At 32.3% G+C, this 18,850-nt stretch overlaps 1 protein-coding gene across 1 annotated transcript in view; it reads left to right on the forward strand.

Moving 5' to 3' along the window:
* Positions 1-16,646, forward strand: part of LOC108903171 — a 146,450-nt gene extending 129,804 nt beyond the window's left edge. The window contains exons 5-7 of the mRNA XM_023454115.1: positions 6,180-6,691; positions 8,210-8,396; positions 15,722-16,646. Coding sequence (XP_023309883.1) covers positions 6,180-6,691; positions 8,210-8,395 — 698 coding nt within the window. The 3' untranslated portion in view covers position 8,396; positions 15,722-16,646. The remainder of the gene's footprint in view (positions 1-6,179; positions 6,692-8,209; positions 8,397-15,721) is intronic.
* The last annotated feature ends 2,204 nt before the right edge of the window (positions 16,647-18,850 follow it).

The raw sequence follows: 18,850 nt of genomic DNA on the forward strand, positions 1-18,850 counted from the left end.
ATATTTGAATGGGACAAAGTGTAGACGTATGTAAAAGCTCCTGAGGCATAAGAATATGTAATCGAAAAAGCAGCAAAACATCAATTTTAAAAGGTATGAATAAAAAACAATTTTTTTAGAAAAAAATATTTTTATAATATAATCTTTCTAATGAAGGTCACTAATTTGTTTGTTTGAGAAGAAATTACTAATTTTTAACTTACCTCGTATATTTTAGTGATATCGAATATTACTTTTAAATGCCAATCCGGCAATATACAGGGAGTCTCAGTATTAATCTATCAGACTTCGAAAGCGAACAGTTCAACAAAGAATAATGCTATCTTGTTTTACAAATTTTTTTTCGAAATCTCAGCCATTTTTATAATACAGGATGTCAAAGGTCCTCAGAAAAATAATTTATTATAAACATCCTCAACATAAAATATTAAAAATATTTTAATTAAAATTATTGTAAATAATATTGGACCCTTATACAACCAGTGGCAGAGATACGGGGAGGCACCGCCAGGAAGCAGGTCAGAATTTCGAGTAGTTTTATTTTTAATTTAATTATGTATAAATATTTTTGTTTTTTCAATTATTTCACTTATAAAATGACAAGTATGACATATTATATATCGTTAAATTACTAATTAAAAATTTTATCCGACGCAGTTGTAAATATACGAGGTTAGTCAAAATTACTTACTGATAAAATTGATTTCTGGACAACCGGAAGTTGAAGAAATCAACTATACATATATTATTAAATTGACTTTCTTACTACATATTCCGATTATCATTTGTTCCATCGTAATATCTTAAAAAAAACAAGGAAGTAAATCGCAATGAAAAGAAAATTGTGGATCATCATACGGACCTGGTATGTCATTTAACATTCCCAACAATTTTTCTTTTAGTATCTAAAAGATGCATTTTAGACCGGTACTATAACTTTAGGCTATTGATTATAGGATTTTAAAAAGAACTATGACGTTAAAGATATTTTATTACATGAATCGTTCAAATGGTCATTTTAGATGAAAAAACCGAGGAGTGCTATTAAATTAGAGGGTAGAAATTGGAGATAGGGGTGAAAATGCACCCCATTCAGTTTTTTAATTGTTGCTCGAAAACGAAGCAAAATTTCGCTATAATTCAAAGGAAAAATTATTTAGAAAATTGAATTTCCCACCGAAATGGCTCATTTACAACATTTAGAAGGAAAATTTTATGCAAAAATTTGATTTTTTAATTTTTTTACTTTTTTGCCTCTAGTTTTTTTTTGAGCAAAGATAGGTATAGGCATTGCTTCATAAAAAAAGCAGTTAAAATTTCCTTCAAAATAAGAGGTTGTAAAGTATTTTTGCATGAAAATTGGATATATGGCCAATTAGCCAATTTTTCGATTTTCGTCGCGTTTACCCTTGTACGTTTTAATTCAAATTTTTTGCAAAAAAAAGGAGGAAATAAGATGTTCACTTGTTCGAAGGGTCATTAAAAATGAAAAAAACAGGGGGTGCTATTAAATTAGAGGGTTGAAATTAAAGATAGGGGTGAAAATGCACTTTTGCAGTTTTTTAATTGTTGCACGAAAACGAAGCAAAATTTCGGTATAGTTCATAGGAAAAATTTTGTAGAGAATTGAATTTCCCCGAAATGGCTTATTCAAAAAAATTTACATGAAAAATTTTATGCAAAAAATCGTTAATAAATAATTTAAAAAAAAGCAAAAAATATTTTTTTTTTTACTTTTTTGACTTAAAATTTTTTTAGTAGAAGTAGGTAAAGATAATTGGTGTACAAAAAAACTAGATGAGATAGATGTTTTTGGACTGATGTTGACTGAGTTATTCCTTTACTTAATAAAAAATTATTTCAAAAGTTCTAATTGTAAATAATAAATAAAAATTTCCGCAACTTAGAATCAAAAAAGTAAAAAAAAAAATCAAAAAATCGTATTTTTTGCTTTTTTTAAAATTGTTTATCAACGATTTTTTGCATAAAATTTTTCTTTTAATTTTTTTAAATAAGCCATTTCCCATCGATGGAAAATTAAATTCTCTACAAAATTTTTCCTATGAACAATACCGAAATTTTGTTTCATTTTCGTGCTATATTTAAAAAACTGCAATAGTGCATTTTCACCCCATTTTCAATTTCAACCCTCTAATTTAATAGCACTCCGCGGTTTTTCATTCATGCAATAAAATTACTTGAACGTCATAGTTCCTTTCAACCCTGTTTTTTTGGATATAATCAATAGCCTATTAGACTTAGGTTCAATTTGGTTGTTGTATTCCATTGGCCTTCCACCCCAAGAATTGAAAAACTGTGAAGAATTAAATTTCGAACAATTTTTTTGTAGGTATTCGCTTATTCCTTAAAAGTCAACCTTCCAGTTTAACAAAAAAAATAATGAATTCATTTTTTAAAATAATTAAACATTTGTTTTGAAAGTATCAACAAAAGTATGAAACGTCAAAAACGTATAGGTACTTCTTTCAAATGTCACGGATGTAAACTTCGACTTGTCTTATCCTTTTGTTTCAATTAATATCCAATTAAATCAAAGTAGGTAAATTAATTCAAAAAGATATACCTACAATAAAAATTCCTTTATTTGTTAGCCTAAAATGCGACAAATTTTACATCAATTATTTTTGCTATACTTAGGTAAATATTTGTCACCTACAACTGAATTACTAAATTTTTTGAAAGATGAAATATGCTCCTTAATAATTTTTAAAAATTTCTCGGAAATTTTAAAAATTATTCTAGAAACTTTATTATAAAACTAAAAGCTGCATATAAAAAAAATCAAGTTATTCATTATTTGATTTGCTTTTTAAATGGGTTTTTAAGTGAGTTTTTTTTGCCAATTTACTCGTGTCATTGTTGCACACTTTCGCAGGTACTTCCCACTTTGTAAATATTAATAGAAGTTTAGAAGCAAGTTTGTTCTACATTTAGACATACGTTGTGCTACATTTTTTCAACCTTGAATTAAAAATATTTATTTTGACATACACTTTTAAAAAACTCCTACTCAAATTGTCCGATTTAGCATACATTGTAATACAGTGTTGTTCTAACGAGAACTGCCTTCAATAACTTTGTACAAACTGAGTTAAAAAAAACAGTAAAACCTCCGGAAAAACTACGCCCCCAAAAACTTGTCTTGATGTTTTTTCAAAAACTTATATCACACCGAGTCACATGGAAGTTTTAAATAGAACATAATAAAAGATTTTTACATTTTCAAATTTTTGAACCAATGAAATGACAAACAAATTGACCAAATTATCTTGGTATGTGAAAAATATTTAATTGGCAGTACCAATTTTAATAACATTTCAAGTTTTTTAAATTTATTATAATTTAAAACGTATATTAAATGCAATGACAAATACACATACGTATTTGTCATTGCAGTTGTGTTAATTCGACATAAGATTTGTTTCTCATAGTTTGTGATTTGCTATTGTCGTAATTCCCTTTATATTTTTAGATAGTTTGAAGCTTAAGATTAAACAATAAGTTGTCCTGTACATTGTAATAATACACAGGCTGTCCCAGAAAGGTCTGTATATAATTCTACCACAAATTCTCGAGGTGAAAATAGACCAATTTGCCTTATTACCTTAGTACAAAAACTGATAATTACGAAGATACAAAGCGTCAAAGTTAATAATTTCTTTTTTAATTTTCTTACCTTTCTTACGTTATAAAACTTGATGTACAGGGGTTTTATAGGAGCATCAATACCTCTACCAATCCATCTGCTTGGATATTGTTGGTTTAAGTGGTTGTGGACATTTAAAGTGAAATATGGGGGTGCCCTATCGTGCACAAATCAACAATATTGAAACAGATGGATGGGTAGAGGTATCGATGCTCCTACAAACTGGCCACCTGGTTCGCCAGATTTGACGCCCATCGATTATTTATGGCGTACTCTACAATCAATGGATTATTCCACATCCATAAATACAGAGGAGGAATTATGGAGACGCATTCAAAATTCAGTGAACATTTTAGAGCAAGATGCAGAAATGATGCAAAAAGTACTGTTTAATTTTATTCGTCGTATTAATGTCTGTATACATGAAAACGGTGGTTATTTTGAACATTCACTTAAGTGTTTTTGTAAAATTAATAAAATTCACATATTTTATTTTGTTTTATTGCTTGTTTTGCGGTTGTATTGTAGTTTTTTTGATTGTGACTCAACAAAGCAATTTTGAACTAAGATAAGTTGAGTTAAACCGTCCTTATACCCTTTTTAATCGCAACACCTAGATGAACAAATATTGCCATTCCCAAATCATGTACAGTGAATGGCAAAAAAATTTTTAGGATGGTTGCAAATGCTCTACCTATACGCTGTATGTGGCGTCCGCTATACCATACATAAAAGTTTGCACTTATTTGATTTTTTCATCCAGAAAAACCCTGTACCCTAAGTTTTATAACATTGTCACGTTCTATCAATAAATTAGTGAAGAAAATTGAAAATAAATTATTAACTTGGACGCCCTGTATCTTCGTAATTATCAACTTTTGTACTAAAATAAGAGAAGGCAAATCGATATATTTTCACATCGAGAATTAATTTGTGGTAGAATTCTGTACAAAGCTTTCGGGGACACCCTGTATAGCAAATTCTTACAATTATTATTTTGGCCAGTTTCTTGAACAATTTATTGCATCAAAGACTGTTGAAGGTAAAACCTATATAAACAAGGACTATATTTCAAGTCTGCATTAAATGCTATGACACAGCGTTCGACGAAATAGCTAGAAACTTATAAAGTTTTAACACAAACGTTACAGATTTCAATAAAAAAGTTTTTTGTCCATATCCGTGTTGTTAAAAATTGAATTATAGCTACTAAGTGTAGGTTTTAGTTTATTGAGTTTTATGAATCAATCATAACCGTCTTTGATTTATTTAAAACAATTTTTTCGAAGAAATTGAAAACTTTTACCTTGGAAATTATCCTAGCTTTATTATTAGAGCATGAGCAGCATCAGATCAACGAGAAGGCTAGTGGCTTAGTTAGAGCAGGCTCATATCCAGGCTTGCACAGGCCCGAACTCTCATATAGCATCGCTAGCTGAGTTATTAAGGCAGTAATGCGACAATGTTTACACTATCTCGTCCAAAAGTACCCTTCACAAAGTAGTCCTCAAAGGAATCATAAAAGGAGTTGACGGCAGACCTATAAAACCAAGGTTTCAAGGGTTATGTGAAATGCTTCACAAGGATGTGCTGTCTTCGGCTTGACCAAATTCATCTTGCCCCCAAGTTTAAGATGCGTATTGCCATTTATTCATATATTTAAATATATTATACAATACGCGCCTAAAGTATGGAAAAAATTCAGTAAAAACGAAACAATTTCTTTGTGGGAAAAATCCTCGAACAGGTCGATTTTTAATTTAAAAAATACATATTTTAGCATAAAAGGCGATTTTCAACCGTCATTTGTTTTCAAATAATGACGTCATCGCCAATTTTTTGAAATAGCAACCCCCTATTTTTTTCTTGATTCTGAAAGGTCGTTTCATTGTCGATCCGACAGTATTGAAATGTTGCCATCTTACATAGGAATGTTTTCGAGTAAATGACGATTGAATGTTAGAAAACCTTAAAAAAATAACAATTCATATGTCAAGCAAATACAATTAATTAAGTTTTCTACATAAATTAAGTGTTCGAATTGCCACNGCAGACCTATAAAACCAAGGTTTCAAGGGGAAGTGAAAAGCCTCACAAAGATGTGCTGTCTTCGGATTGACCAAATTCATCTTGCCCCAAGTTTCAGATGCGTACTGACATTTATTCATATATTTAAATATAAAATTTTCATTAAGTAACTATAGGTCTGTTTTAGTTCCGACAGAGAACGATTCTAGGATGGTTCAAATTAGTTGACCATTCCATTCATAAGAACATCTAAGGCAAGACATACAGTTGGGTAACTATTCTGAACTATTCTAGGATTGTCCGCTGACAGAACCAAAACAAGCCTTATATTTACCATACCCAAGAGAAATTGCACAGAAGGTTGCTCTTTTAAAGTGTATGCATTTATTCGTGAAGAAAATTATACATAAGATTATAACTTCTATCAACTGATAAAAACTAGCAAAACCCCCAATAATTTATCTTCAATTTCTCTCCCTTCTAGGGAACACCTTTTCTCATAGACCTCGAGGAAAAGTCCTGATTCCAGCGCGACCCATACCGCCGCCCATGGTCCCTGTGGCCCCAGTCATCATCCCCACGGCAACCATGCAGAAGACCAAGAAGAAACAAAAGCAGCACGTGGAGGAACCCATCTACATGCCCAGCAATCGAGCTCTGAGTCCTGTGGCCAGTTACCAACCGGTAAATTTCCCCCACGAAGCATACTTGATGCAGCACTATGCTACCATGGAGTCCCAAGGAAAGCAGAGGAAAAGCAGGGAAAAGTCCGTGGAGAAATCGAAATTGAACAAGAAGCTAGCGCAGAGTATGAACGGTCTCGACGATCCCAATTTGGGGTCTGACGAGTCACCATTTAATACTGGGATATATCGGAAAAAGGGGCACTTAAACGAAAGAGCGTTTTCTTATTCGATAAGACAGGAGCATAGAAGTAGGAGTTATGGAAGTCTGGCGAACTTGAAGTTTGCAACTCCAATACCCAATGGCCATGACGTAAGTAACTTCTAGAAGTAACTTCTAGTTTAAATGAAATGTCAGCAAAATTGGGTAGCCTAACGAATTATTTAAAGAAAAAAAAATAAGTCTAATTTAGAATCAAATCTGTCAGATCAATTACGAGGACCTGTGAACTTCATTCGGTGATTATTATCCGATGTTTATCAACTACCTAATAAGCAGATTTTGTCCGGTCCACCACATATTAATACTTTTGAAACATATCACGTGCAGGCCATAGTGAACCAACTAAAAAAAATAAAAATTCACAAATTGTTACATTGTGAGAAAATGTTTACAATCTCTGGATTCATTAATTTTTTATTCCTTAAGCAAAGCGATATGATTCAACTTATTTCCTCTGGCGATTTACCGTTGTATCCATTTTAAAAGTTCTTTTTTTAGATAAAGTAGATGGTCTGATGAGCAATTAATCTTCTGCTTTTCCTAGACGTAATTTCATTTATTACATGACGTATACAAAAACACATGTTAAAATCAAATTTTGAGTCGTGTTGAAATTTATCTAAAAAATCGAGGCAGCTGCCTTAAATGTACCATTGCCTTCAAAATTGATCAATTAATCGAATCAGTTTTAACTAAAATCATAATGCAGTGATCCACAATAAAAAAAATATAGGATCTACAATAAATCCAAGAACTATACTGTAGTGTGAAAAAAAGTCAAGAATATTTCGAAAATTGTTAAAAAAAATATCTACATGCTACTGGAATATGGTACAACTATAACCGGCCAAGTCACTCAACACGACATACATATAAAATAGTTTTCGTCTTATCCAGTTTTAACAAACCAATCAAATATTATTTTTTCCTGTCGGTTTTGCAGTCGTAAATTATTGGCAGCAGATGTAATATCTTCAAGTTTGTCATCAATAGTTTCCACTTCAATACAATATACTTTATTTTTTAAATGTCCCCATAAAAATTCGAGTAGGTTTAGGTCAGAAGACTGCGGTAGCCATGCTAACGATCCTCCTTGTTTAATCCATCGTCTTGAATTTCATTAAGATAATCTCGAATATTTTGCCGAAAATGAGGGGTACATTATTGTACAAGAACCACATTCGCTATCGAACAGCTATGTGAACATTTTCAAGAACTCCAGACAGATCATTTCGAAGAAATTCGAGATACTGGAAACTATACATTCGATTTGGCAACGTGAAGGGTGAATTAAGTGATTGTGGACAATTTCTAATCAAAAATTTAAAGAAAGACGGTGCCGAAAATTATTCCGTTGAATCGCATGATCATTTTCAAGTTCCTAGACATGTGTGTTGTCACAAAATCAAAACTGGAATGGATAAATCCACTGGCACTAATGCTTTGACACACTGAACATGGTAAAGACACATTTACGACCTGTGTAATATGTCAAATCGTATTGATTGAGGCGTTCTAGACACTTATTGAAATCTACCTTGTACTTTTACTGGGAATTTCCGCAATATTTAAAATTTGTTCATTTATATATTTGAATTTTCATTTTAGGTGGAGGACAGGGAAGATATAAAAAAGGAACGAGAAATAATGCAAATGGTCCAGGACCTGGACCTCTCTGGAGACGAACTCGAAAGGTCTGAGGTACCCCGAGGAATGTACGAGGCACGAGGAATACCACCAGGTCCGGTCATAGTAACAGCACCACAGATGAATGGAAGAGGGTTGCGACGATAAGGTACAAATTGTTGGGAAATACGTCATAAGTAGTCTAAAGTATTTTTTAAAATTATTTTATGAAAATAAGTTCATAATATCCAAAATGACTCCTTTCCAAATGAGTGTTTTCTTTTTCTCAACCTTCGAACGGATAATCTGTCCATTAAGAAGTATGTTTTACTGTAATATAAAATGTATTCATTATGACAGGTGCGTGCGTAGAAAATTTGTCAAGGATTATTACGCGAAACTTAAGCCGACCGTTCATGTAATCAACTGTTTACCGTGCAAATATCTTATTCAAGTCAAATATTAGGGGATATGGCATTAATGTACGGAGAATGTAAATATGTTTTAAATATAACTTGTTACTTGTATGCGAATCGTTACCCTTAATTACAACAACCGAATTCCAAAACAGTACAAAACGCTATTTAAAGACTGCATGTTATCGGTGGAATGTACCCAAAGTATGAAGGTCATGTAACGTGTCTTAAATATGAAAGAAGACATTGCCGAGAAATGCCCGAACCGCAGTACCCACAATGTTGCACGTGAAATGGGTGTTTCCAATATTTCCTTGCAGCGTGTATTACAGGAGCAATTACTGCACTCTTATCGTTTACAACGTGTCGGACTTTGACTGCAAATGATCTTCAACCGTACCTATGTAAAATGTTATCTTTGTTTTAGCAGCAAACAGCACAATAATCTAAATCAGTCATAGCGGCGGCGTTTCGACATTTTCTATACGAAAGCCTCTAACGAGTGTTTTAAAGTAAATATTTCGATGTCCAGAAGACATCTTTGAAATTGCTACGTGTACTCCACACAACAGGATCAGTTTCAAAATTTTCTGTTTCTTTATTTGACAGTTTATTTATATTTTAGACCAGAAGTTTCTTAATAAATATTGTTTATTTTCACATTGTTTATTACCTTTTTGAAGGACCGCAGTTATTTCAGAAGCACCCTGTATTTTTGAGTTTTATGCTACGTGAGATATTTCTGTTTTCCTAAATGCGTCCCTGTCTATGTTCGTGATCATTTCATGGCTGCGTGCAATTGCTTACTTCGTTGGAAATATACAGGGATGGTCAGAAGTACGGAATAAAATTCATATCTTTTGAATGAGTTAATTTTTTTTAAAACGCCGAAACACGTTAACTGATTTTGATTTTTTCCCATCTTTCGGTTATATAATAATTAATTTTTCTTCAACCCCCTAACCCCCAGCTACCCCTACTTTTTTTTCAAATGGAAACATAAGGCATGAGGGGGCTCGTTGAAAAGCTTATAGAAAACCGAATCCAGCCATACCAAATAAACAAGTTTTATTTTTTCAATAACAAGTTTTTTTTCATTTAGAAATTGAAACAACTAGATAATTTACAAAAATAAACTCAATGTCGCAAATGCTGAAAATGTCCTCCATTCACTATTTGGCATTCTCCAAGACGATAGTAAAAGCTGTCCACAGCATTCTGAATGACTTCAGCTGGTAAATTATGCATCTCCGCCCTAATCTTGTTCTTTAAATTCTCAATATTATCCGGTCTGTCCTGGTAGACTCTTTCTTTCAAATATCCCCAAAGAAAATAATCCAGGGGTGTTAAGTCGGGGGATCTTGGCGGCCATTCAACTGTACCCCGTCTACCAATCCAGCGATTTGGAAACATTTCATCTAAGTATCTTCGAACATCAATACCAAAATGTGGGGGAGCGCCATCTTGTTGGAACCAAATTCTTTCATTCGGTATATCTGGATCAATTTCATGAGGGAAAATCACAGCTAGAGCAGGTATCAGGTCAAATGTTAGGAAATCCAGGTAGCGTGCGGCAGTAAGATTTTCTTCAAAAAAGAATGGGCCCAAGATTCTGTTGTTGATGATACCTGCCCATACATTAACTTTTTGTGGATGCTGCGTATGCGATTCGCATGTCCAGTGTGGATTTTCCTGGGACCAAAAGCGATAGTTGTGCCTGTTAACCACTCCATTTAAATAAAACGTAGCTTCATCCGAAAAAAGTACGTCTCGTTGAAAACCATTATTGTCGTCACACCGTCTCATCATTTCCTCACAAAATTGTAATCGCCTATCATAATCGTCTTCCAAAAGCTCTTGGACAAGACATACCTTATAGGGGTGGTATTTCTCTTGTTTCAGAAACATTCGAATTGCAGTTCGAGAAGCATCGTGATTGCGGGCCAATGAAACAGTTGAAGTATGAGGATTTTCAACAAGTTCTAATGCAATGTCTAATTTCTTTTCTTCATTCAAAGCACGTGCCCGTCCAGTTTTGGGCAAAGTCTGTACTGTACCGTGTTCCTCAAATTTGTGAAATATTTTACTAACTGTCCCTTGCGAGATTTGGTTTTCGGGATATTTCGCATTAAATAAATCGCGCACTTCAGCCTGACTTCTTATTTTGTCTCCACATCCAAGCAATATCAAGATTTCGATGCGTTGCCTTTCCGACAATACCATTGCAATTCAGTAAATAACTTGATTTTGACACAATAGTAACGTTTCGAACTCCAATTTACAACTAAAGCGAAAAATTAACCAGAAAGCCTGGCAAGTAAGTGGTGCCAAAAAAACGCAACATAAAAAATATATCTTTTTTGCGTTAGCAGTGATAGGTACAGTTTCAAATTCTTTATTTTATTCTGTGCAAATTCATGGAGGATAACACTGAAGATAATTAAATTTTATTTCACTTGTTAAGTAGGTGTTTTATACAACCCTAAAAACCTTGCTATTGAAAAAATAAAACTTGTTTATTTGGTATGGCTGGATTCGGTTTTCTATAAGCTTTTCAACGAGCCCCCTCATGCCTTATGTTTCCATTTGAAAAAAAAGTAGGGGTAGCTGGGGGTTAGGGGGTTGCAGAAAAATTAATTATTATATAACCGAAAGATGGGAAAAAATCAAAATCAGTTAACGTGTTTCGCCGTTTTAAAAAAAATTAACTCATTCAAAAGATATGAATTTTATTCCGTACTTCTGGTCATCCCTGTATTAGTCTGTTGGAAATGGTAGTGGAGTTGTGCCCAAATGTCTCGCCATTTGCTAATTTTTAACAAAAAAGCTTTTGAGTAATGTCTTCATTTATAAAATATGTTATTGTATTATTCTTAATAGAATAGCATTTTTCTCCAAAACTAATCTCCAAATGGAAATATGCCAATATGCCAGGCAATTTAATTTTTCAAAGATTAAAAAAAAAGTGGTTACATATTTTTTCATCAAATAACAGATGACCTAACAAATTGTTCACCACAATTCACTATGTTTGTGACATTATGTTAGACATGTTTGACGTTACAATAACTTCATTTTAAAACATGTCGAATGGATTACAGTACAGTTTTATTTTTCTGTTCAATTTAAGAATATGAAATGTGTACCAATGAGATTAGATAGACATCCAATGATTGTTTGAACGTCTCTGGAAGTGACCTTTTCTCAAACGAAGGATTTATGAGTTCTGTCCGTTACATTCTTTGATAAAAAAAGCGGTGTCATCGAATCCCTTACAGTCTATAACAGCCACACAAAAAATAGACCAAACTCAAGAGAGCCACCTATTTCCGAAGGAATTCGATGTGTTAAACACGATTCTGTAGTCAAAATTTATGACTTCACAACAAATTTGGAAGAAAAGTGAAATACTTTGATGAAAATGCCCAAATATGGGTCAAAACTGATTCTTTCCTAAATTGTGTCCAAATATATCGGTTTCGTAGTATTTTGAGGCGTTGAGTACGATGCTTTTAGTAAAATTTACCCATTACCTCGATATTTCTCAGAAAATCAACTATTTAGCTGAAACCTGGTCAAAATACTACAAAAATTATATATTTAGACAAAATTTTGGAAAAAATCAGTTTTGATCTATATTTGGATTTTGTGAAAAATATCGAGGTCAAATTTTACTAATGGCATCGTGTTCTGCTCCTCAAAATACTATGAGAATGATATATTTAGACAAAATCTAGAAAAAAAAAACAGTTTTGACCCATATTTGGACTCAGAAATTTCACTTTTCTCTGAAATTTGTCCTGACTACAGAATCGTGTTTAGCGCATCGAATACCTTGGGATATGTGGTTCCCTTGGGTTTGGACTTTTTGTTTGTGTGTGGCTGTGTAATCGATATTTTTTTTAAATTATGTAAACTATTCCTGTGGAATAATTAGCAACAGGTTTAACGTATTTGCATGGAGTTGATTCAATTTTCCTAATGATTTGCATAAATTTTCAACTTTCTTGAGCAAATTCCAAAAAAAAAATACTGTTGAACGCTGCAGCAGTCTCACTGATAAAAACACTTACACCTGTAATAACAAAAATTGTGTTCGACAATTTTAGTATAGTGCTCTCTACTAATTGCTTCTTGCATTAGCTAAAATTCCACATCAAGAGGACTCATTTTAAAGCCACTCTTAAAATTCACTTCACAACATTATAAAGAACGACTTTCAGTACTTTTACGAATAATAGAACACCCTTTACGAGCGCTATATTGTTTCACAAGGGTGTTACTTTAAAGATTACAATATTTAATTGTAAAATTATTAAATAAAACTATCCTTTTTAAATAATTTGCTTACTCTTGCGGTACGCCTTTAAGTAACATACAGTTCACAACGCTATTCTTTATGACACACAGTGTCTGCAAATAGTGTTTTTTGGATCATATCTGGTAAACATCAAGAAACAATTTGTAAAGGAAGTTTTCAAACAATAAATCGCTGAAGGAAGACTTAATACACAACTGGAACGCCTTGTTGCGGATCTACGCACCATGTGTCAAAGACAACATCTTCGACTATTATATAATTTGCTCACTGTATTAGCACAGTTTCGACAATGGATGATAAATTAACTAACAACACTTATAAACGTAAAAACGTCTGTTTTATTTCAGTAAAGAAAGATCTAACGGTAGCTGGGTTTATTGCAAAATAATTAAGCTGAACATCTTTGATTCTATCCTCTTGTGAAAACATTTTAATTTCTAGTACTTAATACAGTTGGGCAAACTCTGACTGAAATGTAGCCTGTAAAAAAATAGAGAAAAACTTAGGTGAGCTGTTACATGCGTTTTTTTTGCTCGATTAAGTGAAAGGAATACAGACGATATTCTGTCACGTGGAAATGTACCAAATGATCAAAATTTATGTTTGTACGCAGAACAACTCGTTTTTTAAATTCCGTTAGATGTGATAATTTCTCTGGAGACAAAGTTATCTTGAACAAATGTTACAGTTTGTAACTACATACTTTTGGGCAAGATGCTTCATTATTACACGCATGAGAGTAGACAAGTACTATGAGTGTTATTTCAGTGTAAAAATTCAAGACTCAATTTTCTGTTATATACATATATGAAGTGGATATAATTTCGTAAAGAAATTGCTTCAAAGTTTCTCTTCCTTTGAAATCAAAGGTGTCTATAACTTTATTGTTGAGGTAGGAATTATTAGTTTAATTACTTAATATTTTCTCTGTAGAAATTAGATCCATAAATAAATAAATACTTTTTACAAATTTAGTTTAAATAGTTACCTACCATATACTTTTACATTGAGTTTCTTATTTACGTCAAATTAGTAATTAGTTTTAATTTTAGTTTCACTGCAATACTAAAATCATTTTTAACCATCTGTTGCTAAATATTATACAGAAAAAATAGTAAGGAGTGTTAAATTTTACCTAAAATAACATTCATTTTTATTCACACTCATGAATATAAGAAGCGTTTTGTCGAAAAGTGATGCAAAATAAAACACCTTTATCATTTAATCGAGAGTAGATATTGTCATCTGACGTCATACCTCACGTTGGGTGCCATATCGTGAATTTTGATTGCTCGCTTGAATTGGCCTATCAACATTACCCCTTAATGGGACCGGATTAAGCGATGGTTTCTGGGGGCTCCAGCTTTGCATGCGTTACGAGGAGGTTAATCTCCTGATCGCCTCCAAGGGGATTCCCAGAATACTCGGGCATCTCCCCCTTCATGCCAACCACAACGGACGCTTGAGCTAGATGACAGATTGGAACTCGTTCTAGGAGAAGCGCTGCTACACGGTTCTCGAACGTGGTGCACGGTCTTACGTGGTTGGTTTGGGTGCTGCTTTGTAGGTGGCGATGGGAAGTGGGGGGTGCGTAAGGTTGGAAAGCAGACCGGTTTGGGGTTTCAGGTCTGAAAGGGTATCTGTCCCGATCTGACACAATCTGACAGACTATACATATAGGTAGTAGTTCAAAACCTGCAAAATTGTTGATATTCGGCATGTTCTGACTCTAATAGGTTACTAATTATTGCTGACACAAATGTAAATGGTGTACAAGGATAAGACGGTTGCTTATCCATCTTTTCCTAGTGATGCAAACTACGGCAGGTTCTTAGAGAATTTGTGACTCCGATCTACGTAGTAGGTCGTCTACGGTGATTTGTCTGTGGATTTCTATTGTTTCTATTGTGAATTTCGAATCAAATATCTACAGGGTGACCCTGAATAACGTGTACAACAGAAGACCATAGATTCGTTGACTCAAAATAGGCAGATTTGGGATCTATATCTAAAATCGCTTCGTTTCGCCGCTAGATGGCTTCGAATATGTGTTAATCGGTTTTGATTATTTTTGGGGTGCAGACTTTTGCTTCCAATCTACAAATTTTGGTGTTATACAGAGTGTTTTTTAAAACTCACAACTCCTACAAAATTGATGTATGGTGATAATATCCGTTCATAACTTTCGGTCAATTATGACATCTATTTTTTATTTGATAGGTGATACCATTTGAAAGTTTCTGGGCATCATAAAATGTTGATTAAATGAGCGGTTTGGGTACAAAAAAATATTTTCTAAATGTATACATTATTTTGCCATTCATACAATACTTTAGTTTTGTCATTATTGCCCGAAAGAGGAAAACGTTATGAACGGATATTAACACCATACCAATTTTGTAGAAGTTTTAAAAACACTCTGTATAACGCCAAAATGGATAGATTGAAAGCAAAAGTCCCCACCCCAAAAATAATCAAAATCGAATAATACCTATTCGAGTTATTTACAAAATTCAAAAAATTTTTACGGACTTTGAGGCCAAACCAAACCATTCTGCCTATTTTGAGTCCACCCTATATGTAAACTACATACATTTTTTATTAAAATGTTAATCTTAGCTGTTAGTGTTAATCAGGTGGATGTAAAATCTCACGCTTAAATAGTTTCTCAAATCAAATTCTTTTGACTATAACTGCTTTTTGGTTTTTGATAATTTCCATCTTTCCCCCTTTCTAACATACATTTCTTATTTCCAGCACACAATTAGCGTGAAGTGTGTTCTTCCAAACCATAGCATTTGGTCGACGTCTAGGGGCGTGTGCACACACCCATTTCCCGCACACAAGTGATTTAGAGAAACAAGTTTGTACACTATCGTCCAATATATACGTTATCTATTCAAAAAAATGTAGTTAATCTTACTATATTATAAATATAGACATATTATTTGTCGTAATCCCACTGATTTGTTGATAAGAAATTGATAAGGAAATGTTATAGGTCTAGATTTTTGTAGCAACTGACTTTTTATGTTAATAACTTAATCCATAATTGAAATACAATATGGATATTATTTATTTCAAATTCTTAACGTGTTCTATTTTAAGAAATATTGTTTTAATAGAACTGAGCAAAGAGGACTTTCTATTTATATGCTGTTGTATGGTAGTTGTAATAATTATTTAACACAAGACATTCACACCTTGATGTGAAGTAGAAATTAAAAAAAAAATTGTAAATATTGTGTTTGTGAAAATATATATTTTTTCTAAATTTGCTCAAATAATATTGTATTATATATTTTGGTTTATTCTAGAGGTAGAGGAAATTACTATTATACATATATTTACCAAATATTCTTAAAGATAACACATTATATTATATATTTGTAAATAATAGTTGTTTTTGTTTTAATTAAGGCATTATACATTGATCTAATTTTAAGGTATCATTTAACTGTGTCTAATAGTAACTTAGATATGCATTTTTAATGAATTCTGAATATTTGAAAGTGCCATTATTAATGAATTTGAAAACTACTAAAGATGAACAAAAGTGGTAGAGCGGCATTGTAAACACCAAGTAAACTGTCTTTTTTTATTTAATAAAGTAGAAATTACATTTAGTCGTACATTAGTATCTGTTTTAACTTGTATTTTTGTATATAAAATAAACAATTCAAAAAGCAGTGTTTCTATTCTTTGACTACAAAGCCACACAAAAAATTTTATTGTCATGTACTTTTTAACATGGATCACGTCAGGATTTTTCCCTAACCTCAAACAAATCACTCAAAATCAATGAAAACATTTCTCGACTTTTTGTTTCGGCAAGCTGAATTTACCACTATAGATGCTAAATATTATGTACAATAACATACTTATTAGTTTCCACAGTTATAAAAATGGGGGGTTTACATGCTGGTTAATTGTATAATTTTTACGTAAATTCAAGTTTTTCGCTTATAACTTTTTTCCGTTAATTTCCATGAGAAAACAGTAAAGTGCTTTTTTTTGTCTTCAAAAGACCTACAAAACTAGCCGAGCGCCAAAAAATATTGATTAGATCAAAAGTTACAAACAGAAGAAATTTATTTATGACTTTTGAATTAAACATTTATAAACTGCGTTATTATTACCACATCGTATCCTGTCATTCCGTATCCACTGTCTAATAACTCACACGAAATCTGGAATCTGTAAGTTGAATAGTTTACAAGTTAAGGCCTTATAAAAAAATTAACTTATTATTAGTCTGAACGATCCCGAGGATCTTTCACAATCGCACTGATTTTTTTCATGGTAGATTTCATAATAATACGTTGAAATCTATATATATTTTTTTAATTTCAAAGCAACCTGGAAATTTTTTTTATTTTTAGCCTTAGTTGCAAAACGAAATATACGACGCACGTGCGTGATATAGTTTATATATTATTACATATTCGGAAAGCTTATGAAAAGAGCTTTAAGGTAAAGCAAATCGTCAAGATTCGTTAAAATATAACGGAGTTACAGACTGTCAAAGTTGACGGCCTATTGTTAAACAAATTAGGTTGGTAGCGGCAAAAAAAATACTGTCATAACCGGCAATCCACTTAATACTTCCACAAATAACATATTTATATCTGGGAGAGTACTCGGGTTTTCTAATGGAAATGAATGGAAAAAATCATAAGCGAAAAACGTGAATTTACGTAAAAATTATACAATTAAACTGTAAACAATCTTCCCCCCATTTTTATGACTGTGGACACTAATATGTTATTGTACATAATATTTAGCATTTATAGTGATAAATTTAGCTTGCCGAAACAAAAAGTAGCGTCCAACTCTATATTTTCTGGCCTAAATATGCACAAATGGGAACTGATCTCAAAGATAAGCACGATAAAGTAGACTTTTTCTATATTCTACAACTGAATGTAATTTTTTTGACCCAACAATGTAAAATGCAGTTCACAACATTTTAATATATTATATACATATAGGTACTTTGTATAAAAAGAAAATAAATTTAACTTAAACTATTTATGGAGTGTTCATGAAAATTGATACATACAGATATATTACGAATAGATTTATATAGAAAGTAAGGAATTAATGAATTTATTTTTCACTTAGGCGATATAGCTTTTTTATTACCAGGAAACGAAATAGGAAAACAACGTCATATCATTCTAGGGTGAAATAAGCGGACCTAAATATTATAGCCCGCATTTTGACCATATTTTGTACCCTCTTTTCTGCAAGGGTAGAATAGTAAATGTGTCTTGTAGAAGTTCCTTAACCCAAATATTTGATATAAGTGTAACAATAATTTACTTTAGTAACAAAAATTATTTACAACTGTCTTTAGTAACAAAAGTACAAATTGAGAAGGAACCTTCAAAAGTAACACCAAAAAAAACTACCTAAATCAATTCATAAAAATTGTCATCACTAGTTCTTTCGACTCCTACTATTAAACGAGATCGAACGCAGTACATCGACCAATCCAATATGTCAGAAAAAAAAACACTGTTTTCTTTTGGTCGCAAAGATATATACTGTCGATACAATTGGAGAGCGTGCATTACATTTTCTTCCACAATAGTAAAAGATTTTGGTACTCCAGTTTTTATATCGTTTATTTTTACTAGAACAACGATTGCTTTGTCATCCATATCATCTATCGAGAGCTTTACGAATTCGCCTCATCTTCATCCTCCAAAAACACACATTACTAGAACAACCTACAATAACAAAAACCTATTAAGCACCTGCAATAATATAGTCGATTATTATTTCCTATATTACCTTTCCCAAAAGATATATATGACTGGATGCTTCTCTAACAAATTTCAAAGTATCCTCTCTTGTCAATATCCTATATTTTTTGGAATA

This window comes from Anoplophora glabripennis, unplaced genomic scaffold (genome assembly GCF_000390285.2).
Source record: "Anoplophora glabripennis isolate ALB-LARVAE unplaced genomic scaffold, Agla_2.0 scaffold138, whole genome shotgun sequence".
Lineage (NCBI taxonomy): Eukaryota > Metazoa > Arthropoda > Insecta > Coleoptera > Cerambycidae > Anoplophora > Anoplophora glabripennis.